General features: G+C 37.5%; 1 protein-coding gene across 13 annotated transcripts in view; it reads left to right on the top strand.

The window, feature by feature from the left end:
- The window catches only part of ZMYM4 (zinc finger MYM-type containing 4), a 153,844-nt gene that overhangs the window by 115,414 nt on the left and 23,957 nt on the right, over positions 1 to 14,473 (top strand). For 11 of the 13 annotated variants that reach the window (XM_055254677.2, XM_055254686.1, XM_055254688.2 and 8 more), the window contains 11 exons: positions 1,112 to 1,262; positions 1,746 to 1,861; positions 2,664 to 2,939; positions 3,115 to 3,265; positions 4,577 to 4,749; positions 5,606 to 5,756; positions 7,844 to 7,984; positions 8,282 to 8,319; positions 9,524 to 9,668; positions 12,512 to 12,630; positions 13,636 to 13,807. In XM_055254677.2, coding sequence (XP_055110652.1) covers positions 1,112 to 1,262; positions 1,746 to 1,861; positions 2,664 to 2,939; positions 3,115 to 3,265; positions 4,577 to 4,749; positions 5,606 to 5,756; positions 7,844 to 7,984; positions 8,282 to 8,319; positions 9,524 to 9,668; positions 12,512 to 12,630; positions 13,636 to 13,807 — 1,633 coding nt within the window. The remainder of the gene's footprint in view (positions 1 to 1,111; positions 1,263 to 1,745; positions 1,862 to 2,663; positions 2,940 to 3,114; positions 3,266 to 4,576; positions 4,750 to 5,605; positions 5,757 to 7,843; positions 7,985 to 8,281; positions 8,320 to 9,523; positions 9,669 to 12,511; positions 12,631 to 13,635; positions 13,808 to 14,473) is intronic. The other 2 variants (XM_063627867.1, XM_063627869.1) reach the window with 2 other exon arrangements.

Raw genomic sequence — 14,473 nt, 5'->3', positions numbered from 1 at the left:
GAAGACATTCCAGAATTCAGGCATATATTCACTTTACTGTGTATTTATTTTAATATCAAGTTTCACAAATTGATTCTTTAAGAAGGAAGATTGCTCTTAAAATCTCCTAATTGGTGCTGGACATACTTTATAAATTATCCTGAATGTGTGACATGTTAATAATACTTAGCATTATTTGCTGCTGAATCCCTAATTGGGTGAAGACTTAAGATAACGGACTCTAGTTGTTTGTATTTGGACACCTGTGATATCCCAGGTTTGCTCTCACTTTACGCTTATAGAGTATTTTTTTTATTATTAGTTGTAGAATATTTGCCAATAAGTTACCTAATAAGTTTACTAATTTCCTTGAATTCATATGTGTAAGCACCATTGGAGGGGGTTATTTCAATTTATAGGATGATATAGTGTAAAAGCATGAACTTGCTGTTATTTAATGTTTTTAAAACTGGTTATGACCTATTAATAGACCCTGAAATTAATTACTAGGTTATAACCAGCATTATTATTTTTTCTTTTTCTTTTTTTGAGACGGAATCTTCTCTTTCTGTCGCCCACGCTGGAGTGCAGTGGCGCAATCTCAGCTCACTGCAAGCTCCACCTCCTGTGTTCATGCCATTCTCCTGCCTCAGCCTCCCAAATAGCTGGGACTACAGGTGCCCGCCACTATGCCCAGCTAATTTTTTTTGTATTTTTGTGGAGGCGGGGTTTCACCGTGTTGGCCTTGCTGGTCTTGAACTCCTGACCTCAGGTGATCCACCCACCTCGGCCTCCCAATGTGCTGGGATTACAGGGGTGAGCCACTGCCCTGGCCGCATTACTTTTTTAATGAAATAAAATAGATTGGAAAATATCAAAGTGCATTACATGTTGTCATGATATTTATTCCTCTATAAAACGTTTTAGTTTTATTACATACATACATAATACACAAATGCAAAATCTCAGAAGTACATGTGTACCATAAAATTTCCTACTGAGGATTACAATCATAAAAGTTTGAAAATCACTGATTTCAAATATTTCAAAAGTGTTGAGTATAAACATTTCAAAGAATTATGCTTTTACTAGGAATTTGTTAAAAATGAATGTTGTTTTATTCTCTTAATAGAAATCAGCCAAAATTACACCATGTGCGCTTTGCAAATCATTGAGATCCTCAGCAGAAATGATTGAAAATACCAATAGCTTGGGGAAGACAGAGCTTTTCTGTTCTGTTAATTGCTTATCTGCTTACAGAGTTAAAATGGTTACTTCTGCAGGTAATACTGGTTTCATAAACTATGAAATGTAATAGTTGAAAAATTATGTTTATTGCTTTGTTTTTAAGGTATATTTTTTTGGTTGATTTTTAAGGCACATTTAACGTATTTCAGATATTTGTTGTAAAATATCACCTGTTACCTTGATTGCTTATTTATTTACTTGCATGCCTATTTATGCATTTCCCCCTTACCAAAAGAATTTCATATGGCTTCTTTAATATATTTTCTTTATCCCCACCTAATTTCTTTGACGTTTCATTTATTTGGTAGTTTCAGGGTAGACTTTGACTAATTTAAATTGGAAAGAAAAATTTTCAGTATTATGTTAGTTTTTGCTTATATGTGACATGATTTAGTTTCAGTTCCTACAACTTACCCTGGCCCTTGAATTTTCTTATATTGTATAATATTATTTAATTTCTCATACTTTTGTGTACATTTGTACATATTACTCATTGGTTTTTATTTTGATTTGCTAAGGTGTACAAGTTCAGTGTAACAGTTGTAAAACCTCAGCAATTCCTCAGTATCACCTAGCCATGTCAGATGGAAGTATACGCAACTTCTGCAGCTACAGCTGTGTGGTAGCTTTCCAGGTATGGCTTCAGGAACCTTCCTCTTCTTCAGTCAGTGAGTCACCTACTGTATGAGTCTGTTCTTGCACTGCTCTAAAATACCCTAGACTGGGTAATTTATAAAGAAAGAGTTTTAATTGGCTCACAGTTCCACAGGCTGTACAGGTAGCATGGCTGGAGAGGCCTCAGGAAACTTTCAATTATGGCAGAAGGCGAAGGGGAAGCCAGCACGTCTTACATGATAGGATCAAGAAGAGAGAGAAGGGGGAGTTGCTACACTTTTAAATAACCAGATAGTGAGAACTCACTATCACCAGAACAGCAGGGGAGAAATCCACCCCCATGATCCAGTCACTTCCTGCCCGGCTCCTCCCCCAACATTGGGGATTACGACTGGACATGAGATTTGGGCAGGGACACAAATTCAAACCTATCACCTACTATAGTAATGCACATTTATTAGGTGTTTGCTAGGGCCTGGGTTGTGTAAGTTTCTATATCATTCCTATTAAACTTGAATTTGTAGTTCATTCTGTATTTGGAATTTCATTTAACTGCCTTCTATAAAATTGAATGGTATTTTTATCACCCATATTATCTATTGGGAGGATATTATTTTTGAGGAAGATTATTAGTTATTTTATTTTTTCATCATAAATGAGACTCCTCCCATTCCTTTATAAGCTGTTCAGAGGCAGGAACATTGCCTGTTAACAGATGTACCTTACATGCCCTAGAACTGTGTTTGGCATATGTAGGCACATGATACTTGTTTGTTTTAACAAAGATTAAATTGATACTTTTCGTTGTTTTGTTTTTCCAGAATTTATTCAACAAACCAACTGGAATGAATTCTTCAGTAGTGCCCTTGTCTCAGGGCCAAGTAATTGTAAGCATCCCCACAGGTTCCACAGTGTCAGCCGGAGGAGGTAGCACATCTGCTGTTTCTCCCACCTCCATCAGTAGCTCTGCTGCAGCTGGTCTCCAGCGTCTCGCTGCCCAGTCCCAGCATGTTGGGTTTGCACGAAGTGTTGTGAAACTCAAATGTCAACACTGTAACCGTCTTTTTGCCACAAAACCAGAACTTCTTGACTATAAGGTAAAGTATAGCATGTTCATGATAAGATTTTGAGTATACATGGGTCTATTTGTAAAATTATTTTTAACTTTGCATCTCTCAAAATCAGAGCATTTGTTTTGAAAGTAAGGGAGATAAGGAGTTCCATAAGACCAACCAAATGTTTAATTAGTACTTAATGATTATTTCTTTGCAGGGCAAAATGTTTCAGTTCTGTGGCAAGAATTGTTCTGATGAATATAAGAAAATAAATAATGTAATGGCAATGTGTGAATATTGTAAAATTGAGAAAATTGTAAAGGAGACTGTTCGGTTCTCAGGTGCTGACAAGTCATTCTGTAGTGAAGGTAAAGACAGAAGATTATCTTACCTACTGAGCATGTCGGTTATTTTAAAGCAGTTGATGATTTAAGCTTTCACTATCTAAGTTAATCTGTTTTATTGTTTATGTATAACGTAAATGCCTTTTCGATTCATTTACACTTAGTTCATTCTTTTTTGATCTAGTTTTCTTATATTATGTAGATGTTAAATGAAGTGAAAGATTTGCAAAGTATAATGCAGAAGATGATGTGAAAAACATTTAACATCCTTAGGTTCCCCATTATTAGGTTGATGGGGACCTCAAAGATCTTCTAGTTCGTGTACTTATTTCTAAATGGAATGCCTTAAATTATGGTAACATTCTAAGTTTATACTTTTATTGTCTTAAACAGCCATTATATTTCTGAATAGAAATAGCTTGAATATGCAAATTAATATGTGGAAGATTGTTTTCCTTATTTAGATAACTATTCTATATGTTTATAATATTTTATTTTACTCTAAAGCTGTATTAATTAGTCTTCTAGAGCAAGGGCTTTCAAACCTTTTGATAACACAAAAGAAGAAATACATTTACATTGTGACCCAGTGTATTTTCACATACCTAAATAAAAGGTTTTTTTGTTTTTGTTTTTGTTTTTTTGAGACAGAGTCTTGCTCTGTCACCTAGGCTGGAATGCCATGGAGCGATCTTGGCACACTGCAACCTCTGCCTCCTGGGTTCAAGCGATTCTCCTGCCTCAACCTCCGGAGTAGCTGGGATTACAGGCACTCGCCACTACACCTGGCTAATTTTTGTATTTTTAGTAGAGATAGGGCTTCACCATGTTGGCCAGGCTGGTCTCGAACTCCTGACCTCAGGTGATCTACCCACTTTGGCCTCCCAGAGTGCTGGGATTACAGGTGTGAGCCACTACGCCCAGCCCCAAAAGTTTCATGAAATAAAACCGATGCAGTTTAATATTTTCTCTTCTGTCCTATCCTGTCTTATATCATTTAAAACAAAAACAAAAACCAAACCAAAACAAAACAAAAACTAGTATAGATACTCTAAGAAATCAAGATACTCTGAACTGGTCAGGACCCAAGTGTGAAAACTTTGTCCTAGGCCACTTATTTTTCTTTTTTTTGTTTTTGTTTTTATTTGAGATGGGGTCTTGCCATGTTTCCCAGGCTAGTCTCAAACTCCTGGGCTCAAGCAATCCTCCCGCCAGCCTCCCAAAGTGTTGGGATTACAGGTGTGAGCCACTGCACTCGGCCTGTCCTAGGCCATTTAAAGATGTAAAAAACTAATATTTCTACCTAATGTTAATTTTATCTTTCCTGATTTTTAGGTTGCAAATTGCTTTATAAACATGACTTGGCAAAACGCTGGGGAAATCACTGTAAAATGTGCAGTTATTGTTTACAGACATCTCCCAAATTGGTACAGAATAATTTAGGAGGGAAAGTGGAAGAGTTCTGTTGTGAAGAATGCATGTCCAAATATACAGTTTTGTTCTATCAGGTAAATAGAATTCACATTCCTGGGTTTTTCAAGCTAGGGCATAAATTATTCCCTTTTAAAATTTCATGTCATATAAAGGACAGTTTAATTATTTAAAACTTTTAAGTATTAAATGTTTTATGCCTTCTAGCAATTAATACAAGATTTAGAAAGACTTTAATGTTATTGAAGTTTTATTTCTTTTGTTTTTAATTTCCTGGAGACATATCAGTCTTAAAACATTAAAATATTTAAACATAATTTTATTCATTTATTATTTAAATAAAGTGAATTTGTCTTCTGAAGTCTGAGGAAGATAGACCTTATTTTTATTTCACTTTGTTTTTTAATTGCTATAGAGTGAAGTCTGTATGTTACATTTTTTAAAAAAAAATTAGTATAAAATTGGCTGGGTGCGGTGGCTCACGCCTGTAATCCCAGCACTTTGGGAGGCCGAGGCGGGTGGATCATGAGGTCAGGAGATCGAGACCATCCTGGCTAACACGGTGAAACCCTGTCTCTACTAAAAATACAAAAAAATTAGCCGGGCGTGGTGGCGGGTACCTGTAGTCCCAGCTACTCGGGAGGCTGAGTCAGGAGAATTGCATGAACCCGGGAGGTGGAGCTTGCAGTGAGCCGAGATCACGCCACTGCACTCCAGCCTGGGCAATAGAGCAAGACTCCGTCTCAAAAAAAAAAAAAAAAAATTATTTATATATATATATATATATATATATATAATCATTGATAAAGACAGTCAAACTTTAATTTTGTGATCTAAATTCTAATTTCCTCACTTGCTATGTGTGTCCTATTTTTATTCTGTGAGACCGCAGATAATTTGTTTCTTACTCCTTGACTACCTTCTTTTTTTTAGATGGCCAAATGTGATGCTTGTAAGCGACAGGGTAAACTCAGTGAGTCCTTGAAATGGCGAGGGGAAATGAAACATTTCTGTAACCTGCTTTGTATCTTGATGTTCTGTAATCAGCAAAGTGTATGTGACCCGCCTTCACAAAATAATGCAGGTAAAATTAACCTTAAGTACTGAACGGAGTCTTTGGTCAATACTAGGAACTACTGTTCTTTTACAGGAACTGTGTAAACATTTGTCATTAATTTCATGAAACCTCAGTTTCCTTGTATTCTGTATGATTAACATTTAGTTTTTTTTGTTGAACACCTTATTTCACTCGTGTCTGTGTGAAGAGACCACCAAACAGGCTTTGTGTGAGCAACAAGGCTGTTTATTTCACCTGGGTGCAGGCGGACTGAGTTGGAAAAGAGTCAGCGAAGGGAGATGGGGTGGGGCCGTTTTATAAGATTTGGGAAAAGGGGGGTTGTTCTCTGGCGGGCAGGAGTGGGGGTCACAAAGTGCTCAGCGGGGGAGCTTTTTGAGCCAGGATGAGCCAGGAAAAGGAATTTCACAAGGTAATGTCATCAGTTAAGGCAGGAACAGACCATTTTCACTTCTTTTGTCGTGGAATATCATCAGTTAAGGCGGGAACCGGCCATCTGGATGTGTATGTGCAGGTCAGAGGGGATATGATGGCTTAGCTTGGGCTCAGAGGCCTGACACCTTAGATTAAAGCTGAGTAAAAATGAGTTTTTGATTAAATAGATTTCTTTGAGAATATTGAATCAAATAAACTCTGTAAGAACTTAAGTTTATGGGAAATGATAACAGTTAATGGTTTGTAATGAGTATAATTGGCTTCCTTAAAAAATCCTTTGAGACTACTTATAACAAAAGACATAAAGTCAAAATCACAGGGCCTTTTAAGTATACCATATGCAGGCCAGGTGTGATGGTTCATGCCGATAATCCCACCGCCTTTGGAATGCTGAGGTGGGAGGACGGCTTGAGGCCAGGAGTTCAGGGGTGCAGTGAGCGGTGACCGTAGCACAGCAATCCCAGCTGGATGATATAGTGAGACCCTGCCTCTAAAAAATTAAAATAAAATAAAACTATATGTCGTGGATGTGACTAGTTGGGGCCAGTGTCACGGGCTGTAAAGGAATTTACCAAGACAGTCATAGTTAAAGGCAGATTTATTAGAGAAGGTGTGAAAATATGTTGCAAGGTTGCAGTGAGCAGCACAGCAGAGAAGGGGAAGTCTGCAAAGAGGCAGCGGCTTGAGGGAAGTTTTACAAGGTCCAGCTGGAGGGGGCTGCTCGCAGAATGAAGCCATGCTCCTGGGGCTACCTGTAGGAGGTCATCTCTCAAGTAATTACTCATTGTTCTCCCCCACCTGGTGCCCCTTCCTCTTTATTGCTTACTTACCTTATCAGGACTTACTTATCTTATCAAGACTACACACTATGTGCATAGTTAGGCCGTTTTATCTCAGAAAATTTATTATTTAAAAACAAACAACACTAGTATCATCCTGAAAGCTAGAAGAATTTAAGTATAGTCTCCTTATAAATAAAAGCAAAATCTACAAGAGCCTACTCCAAAACTTAAAAAAAAATTATTTCTATATAAAGGCAAGATAAGAAAAACATTAGGCTGAATTGTCCATTAAATCTGTCCTGTGATCTTCATTGGTATTGTGTGTTTGAGGATTTGCATTGTTGGTTTTTAAGTTAGACTATTTGTTGCATTTTTATGTAAAGATAAAGTAAATAGAAAACTTTCAAGTTTTACTAATTAAAAAGTAGAAAACCAGGATATGGTGGCTCACGCCTGTAATCCCAGCACTTTGGGAGGCTGCGGCAGGCGGATCACAAGGTCAGGAGTTTGAGACCATCCTGGCCAACATGGTGAAACCCTGTCTCTACTAAAATACAAAAAATTAGCTGGGTGTGGTGGTGTGCACCTGTAGTCCCAGCTACTTGGGAGGCTGAGGCAGAGGAATCGCTTGAACCCCGGAGGCGGAGGTCACTGTGAGCTGAGATCGTGCCACTGCACTCCAGCCTAGGTAGCAGAGTGAGACTCTGTCTAAAACAAAAAAAAAAACAAAAAACCAAAACTCAGTTAATCCTAAAGTGACTTTTTGCTCCAACAGAAATTACTCAAACCTGAAAACATTGTTTAACTTCCTTGAAATGGTTTCTGTGTAAGTACATGTAAATCACGTGAGGTTTCCTTATTTTTGTTTATTTTAATCAGCAAATATTTCCATGGTTCAAGCTGCTTCAGCAGGACCCCCATCTCTGAGAAAAGATTCGACTCCAGTTATAGCCAATGTAGTATCGTTGGCAAGTGCCCCTGCTGCTCAGCCCACAGTGAATTCTAACAGTGTCTTACAAGGTATGGCTTGATTGGACAGCATTTATCTAGCCCATTTAAAATGGTTGAATGCAGTGGTCCTCTAACTTCCTTTCATCAGGGATTATTTTCATACGTTTGACACATTCATATTAGGAATAGTGGCTTGCTGCACAAGTTTCATATCTCATACTTTAGAATTGCTAGTTTCTTCCGTTGGATTAAAAAAACACATGTTCTTAGCATGCGGGTTTGTGTTTATGTACTGATAATCAGCTTTTAATGCTAATGTTAAAATAATTGTAAAGATCCTAAATTTATGTTTTAATTTATATCAAGGTGCAGTTCCAACAGTAACAGCGAAAATCATCGGTGATGTAAGTTTTATTACTTTTATTGGTATTGCCACTGTATTTATTTTTCATTTTCGTACAGTATAAATATGTGTGAGCTAATTTGCCCTCCTTTATTTATTATATGAAATAGATTTCATTAGCTCGTTTATTCTTTGTTCAGGAATAGGATTTTCTGGCTAAATAGGTCTTTTATGTACTTTAATATCTTTGAATGCTGGCTATGTAGTTACTGAAAGTTTTCCTTTAATTACACAAAATTGAAGTAAATTGTACAAGATTTAGGCATGAAAGACTTTTGGATGTTTTGTGATGTACTCAGATTATAAATAAAATATTTATAAAATGTAGCTTATCCTCCCTCCGACCCATTACAGATTATACTGTAAAAAAAAAAATTCTTTTTTTAACTCATTAATATTTTCTGCTTTATCCCTTAAAAGAAGAAAATAAATAATGAGAAAAACTTATGACTGGAAGAGTGGCATTTCTAAGGTGTTTCTCCAGGTTTCTGGGATAACCTTATGTTGTCTTTATTCAAGTTACTTAAATGGTCATAAGTGATTCTGTTATTCCTAGTTATCTTGAATCTTTCAAGTCCTCTGTGTCTTAATCAGGAAGTAAGAATTCTCATTTTAAACTTAGCCAGCATTGTTATTTCTGTGTGTTACAACAGAAATAGCATTTTTCTTGGTAAATAGAAATTGTGATTAGAGACATGCAGAGTAATATATAGTTATTAAAACATTCCTTGGCCGGGCGCGGTGGCTCACGCTTGTAATCCCAGCACTTTGGGAGGCCGAGGCGGGCGGATCACGAGGTCAGGAGATCAAGACCACGGTGAAACCCCGTCTCTACTAAAAATACAAAAAATTAGCCGGGCGTGGTGGTGGGCGCCTGTAGTCCCAGCTACTCGGAGAGGCTGAGGCAGGAGAATGGCGTGAACCCGGGAGGCGGAGCTTGCAGTGAGCTGAGACTGTGCCACTGCACTCCAGCCTGGGCGACAGAGCAAGACTCCGTCTCAAAAAAAAAAAAAATAAATAAAACATTCCTTGATTACTATTAATATTTTAGGAGTATTTTATTTCTTATACATTTGGTTGAATATTTACTTGCCATGTCCTCCATGTAATTCCAATATGACATTTCTTTTAATATTATAATATTTCTTATAATTACAATGAGATTTTAAAAAATGTTTTTGGTTTCTAATTTGTTTTTTTACTAGGCAAGTACTCAAACAGATGCCCTGAAACTGCCACCTTCCCAACCTCCAAGGCTTTTGAAGAACAAAGCTTTATTATGCAAACCCATCACACAGACTAAAGCCACCTCTTGCAAACCACATACCCAAAACAAAGAATGCCAGACAGGTATGTTCCTTGGTCTTTCTTTCTTTCTTTATTAATTTTTTAAGGGAAAGAAATGTGGGATCTACTTGCATCGAGTACCTGCTATTTCCTAGGTGAAGTGTTTCGTTGGTTGTATACATTGCCGAGTTTAGTTCTCACAGCATCCCTGTGAGTTAGGTATTTTCCACATCTGAGGCTTAACAAGTTGGGTCAAAGAGAAGGAAGTTAATCAGTGATACCATACTGTGAGCAGGTCATTTAATTCTCTTATTAATGACAATGTAATATTATAGAATAAGCATAAGGTTTGGAATTACATAGACAGGCTTCTAGGAGGTGCTGTTGTTTTCCAGTGTGACCTTAGGTTTGAACTACTCCACAGTCTCTTGGCTACTCCACACTGTTTCAAATGAAGTCAGTTCCTTTGAGGAGAGCTTCAGAGCTTTCTTTTTTTTTTTTTTTTTTTTTTTTTTTTTTTTTTTTTATGAACTGCCCCTCTCCCTAGGCAGAATCTCTGAGCCACCTCTGTGGATGCTGGGCAGGGTGGTAGTCTCTGGCCTTTTTGGCTTGCCTCTCCTGGCATGGAACTTCTGCCCTACAAGTGAGCTGGGGTGAGGGTGATCAGGATCCCAGTGTTCTTGGCCTGCTTTTCCTAGGGTAGAGCCTCCATCCGGTGGATGGAAAGTGGGTGAAGGGAAGCCCCTGACCTCTTGCCCGTACTCACCAGGAATTTAGCCTCTTCAGCTTTCAGTTGGAGGGGATGAGAAATGCTTGTGGCCTACCTTTCTTGATGAGATACGGTAACACTTGATTGGGAGCTGAGTGGAGGGAAGCCCATTTTTATTGGCCACAGCTACCCATAGTGGAGTTTCTGTCAAGCTGAGCTGAATTGAGCTGGGGGGATAAAGCCTGTGATGGCTGAAATGTCAGACTTTCACTGTTCTTACCAAATTTGAACAGATTGTCTTGATTAAATCTTTCTTCATTTGGTATATGCCTTTAGGACAATTTCCCAAGAATTTAAATGGTTGTTTTTAAATAGTTTTCACTTTCTTTGCTTGTTTCACTAAGGAATAGATCTTTGTAGCTCCTCATGCTGCCATCCAAAAGTCCTAGACTTTTGGCCGGTTGCAGTGGCTCACACCTGTAATCCCCGCAGTTTGGGAGGCTGAGGCGGGAGGATCACTTGAGCCCAAGAGTTCAAGACCAGCACAGGCAACATAGTGAGACCATCTCTACTAAAAAATGTTTAAAAGTCCCAGAATTTTTAAACTAGAAAGAAATTCTTGATTTCTAGAGCTGCAGGGCTATCCTGTCAGCCATTGCTTCTCAAAGATTAATATGCACATGAATTATCCAGGAATTTTACTAAGTGGATCCTTATTCAGTGAGGCCTGAGATTTTGCGTTTCTTATAAGCTCCCAGGTAAAGTCAGTGCTTCTGGTCCATGGACCACACCAAAATAGCAAGGCTGTAAATGATTTAGTTCTTTTTTTTTTTTTTTTTAATCAATAGCAGTTTATTTAGCATTATGTAGTTTGGTTATCAGATGTTTCTAAATCAAGTAACAATTTTTTAATGTCTGCTGTATTATGTAAAGTTTATTGGCCAAGTGTGGTGCCTCATGCCTGTACTCCCAGCACTTCGGACAGCTGAGGCGGGAGGATCACTTGAGCCCAGGAGTTCAAGACCAGCCTGGGCAACATGGTGGGACCCCCATCTGTTAAAAAAAAAAAAAAAAAAAAAAAAAAAATTTATGCCATATTATTTCCCTACTTCTAACTCTAGTCAAATTGTTAGCTCTTCTCTTTCTGCCCCTAGCATTAACTTTCTCCTAGATTAATGATTTCACACTTATCTAGCATATTCTCTGACACATAGAAAGGACTCTATATGATCCTCGACTTACAATGTTGTACCCATCATATGTTAAAAAAATCATGAATCAGAAATGCATTTAATATGCCCAACCTTTGGAACATCATCATAACTGGGCCTAGGCTATTTTAAACATGCCCAGAACACTTACATTAGCCTACAGTTGGGCAAAGTCATCTAACACAAAGCTTATTTTATAATAAAGTTTTGAATACCACGTAATTTATTCAGTGCTATAGAGAAGTATGGTATATACTTGTTTTTGCACCATCATAAAGTTGAAAAATCCTGTATTGAACCATCGTTAAGTTGGGGACCGTCTGGTTAAATAATGGAATAAATCATCCATCTTGCTACTTTCTCCAAGTTTTTTTCCAAGTTCTGTTTCATCCTTTTACTACTTAGAACATCTGCTATATGTATTTACTCTTTTTTGTAGGTATCATAACCTAGAGTAGTCTCCCATCATCTTAGCTCTACATATTATAATTGCCTACTATTTTAACAGTTGATATATTTTTTATTCAGTGCTGAAATTGTTGCCAAATTAATCTTTTTTGATGTCATTTTCATCACTACTTTGTGTTAAAAAATTCTTCAATAGCTACAAATGATTTTGAAATGTGCATTATAGCATGACGGAAATGGCCCCTCCCTATTCAGCCTCCTCTTTAGCAAGCGGTTTTCCATGCCTGTCTTCTAGGTTCCCTGTTTCAATCCTTTCGATTTATCCATCTAAATTATATCCTGCATTCATTTTCTCCTCACATCAGTGATATTTGTTACCCACTTTTTGTCAGTGCTATACTCAAGATTTTTTTTTTTTTTGGCTACTTTAGTTATTTCTCCTTTGTAAGAACTCCTGTAATGTTGTAGGTTACTCTTATTTTGAACTATAAACCTCCGTAAGCTTTTTTATTTTGAAATCTTATTAAAGTATTTCTAACCCTCTTTGCTTTTTGTGATTTTGTTGTTGTTATTGTTAGAAGACACTCCAAGTCAGCCCCAGATTATTGTGGTGCCAGTTCCCGTACCAGTGTTTGTTCCCATACCTCTTCATCTTTATACTCAGTATGCTCCAGTCCCATTTGGAATTCCAGTTCCAGTGAGTAATCATTTAGAGATTAAAGCTAATATAGCATGCATTTTCCTCAATTAAAATTGTATAGTTCTGTGAAGAAAGTTTTCATTTGTTGGTAAAATATACCTGCTTCTGATTGGCTGTTATCATATTACCATTATTACTTCACATGGATTATATAAATGACTGCTTTTATTTGTACCCTTCCTTCTCAGAAAAGGTTATGATGTAGCTTTTTAAAAAAGTTACATGCACAATAAGACCACTCAAATAGGCCGGGCGCGGTGGCTCACGCCTGTAATCCCAGCACTTTGGTAGGCTGAGGCGGGTGGATCACAAGGTCAGGAGATCGAGACCACGGTGAAACCCCGTCTCTACTAAAAATACAAAAAATTAGCCGGGCGCGGTGGCGGGCTCCTGTAGTCCCAGCCACTCCGGAGGCTGAGGCAGGAGAATGGCGTGAACCCAGGAGGCGGAGCTTGCAGTGAGCCGAGATCGCGCCACTGCACTCCAACCTGGGCGACAGAGCGAGACTCCATCTCAAAAAAAAAAAAAAAAAGACCACTCAAATAGAAAAAGATCAGAAATGGTGTATGGTGAAATCCTGGATTCTAGCAAGGGTGAAAAGAGTACTGTGATTTACATAATTCTCATTTTTGATTAAAGAAAAATGTATTTTTTAATTACAAATTTATTTTTCCCAGGTACTGAGTCCTTAAAGGAAACAGTTATGAGAAAATTGTGAGAAATACAAGCAAAAACAACAAAAACAAAATGCAAGTGTATTATAGAATTATTCTTTTAGAGGATTCAGAGACATAATTGGTTGAGTGTCCAAAGCACTTACTGAAATTTTATTTAAATGGCTCTAGTCTTATAAAAACAAACTAGCAAGACTATTTTAATCATCAGCAATGAATATATCTTAAATTTGTTTACTATTTTAATACCTAAATCATCTCACAAATCATACTTTTGGCTACAAACCTGTTGCCAAAGAAAGCCTTCAGTCTATCCTTGGTCTTTCAGATGCCTGTCCCTATGCTTATTCCATCTTCAATGGATACTGAAGATAAAGTCACAGAGAGTATTGAAGACATTAAGGAAAAGCTTCCCACACATCCATTTGAAGCTGATCTCCTTGAGATGGCAGAAATGATTGCAGAAGATGAAGAGAAGGAGAAGACTCTATCTCAGGGAGGTTGGTATAATCTTTAAAAGTAAAGAAAGAAAAAACACGTTTTACACATTTTTAGGTGACTCAAGTAATTTTAAGTATAAGACAGTCAGGGTGTTTCTAAAACCTTTATTGTCTGTGAATACCAAGCCTGTGGGGTTGATTACACTTTTTAGTGCTTCTGAAAGCTCTTACTGTTTTTATGAAGGAAAACCAAGTATTAATATTCAATAGTTTTTAGTTATGATTCCAGAAAAATAACTTAGAAATCAAGATTTCATGATCATTTTCCAATTTTATCTCTATAATCAAAGCCATGGTCCCCACATAAGAATTCCTATTATATAATAACCAGCATGCTGGTAGAGGGTAAATAGAACCTTAGGATGGAAAACCATTTGGCTCAAAATAACTGATAGATAGATCTCATACTACTAGTGTGGAATCATGATAAAAACAATAGTTAACGTTTTGTGTGCTTGCCATGCGCTAGGCATTGTGCTCAGTGCATTGTGTGCCGTGCCTCATTCAATCTTCACGACAACCTTATGGGGTGGGGAGGGGGTACTGTGTACCTCAAATTTCTGATCTGGAAAGTAGGATGTTAGACTTGCCTTGGTTATGCAGTCCAGAAGTGGCAGAACCAGAACTTGAATCCAGATACATCTGACTCCAAAGCACATGATACTA

Source organism: Symphalangus syndactylus, chromosome 12 (genome assembly GCF_028878055.3).
Source record: "Symphalangus syndactylus isolate Jambi chromosome 12, NHGRI_mSymSyn1-v2.1_pri, whole genome shotgun sequence".
Lineage (NCBI taxonomy): Eukaryota > Metazoa > Chordata > Mammalia > Primates > Hylobatidae > Symphalangus > Symphalangus syndactylus.
This window is presented reverse-complemented; position numbering and strand designations above follow the sequence as displayed.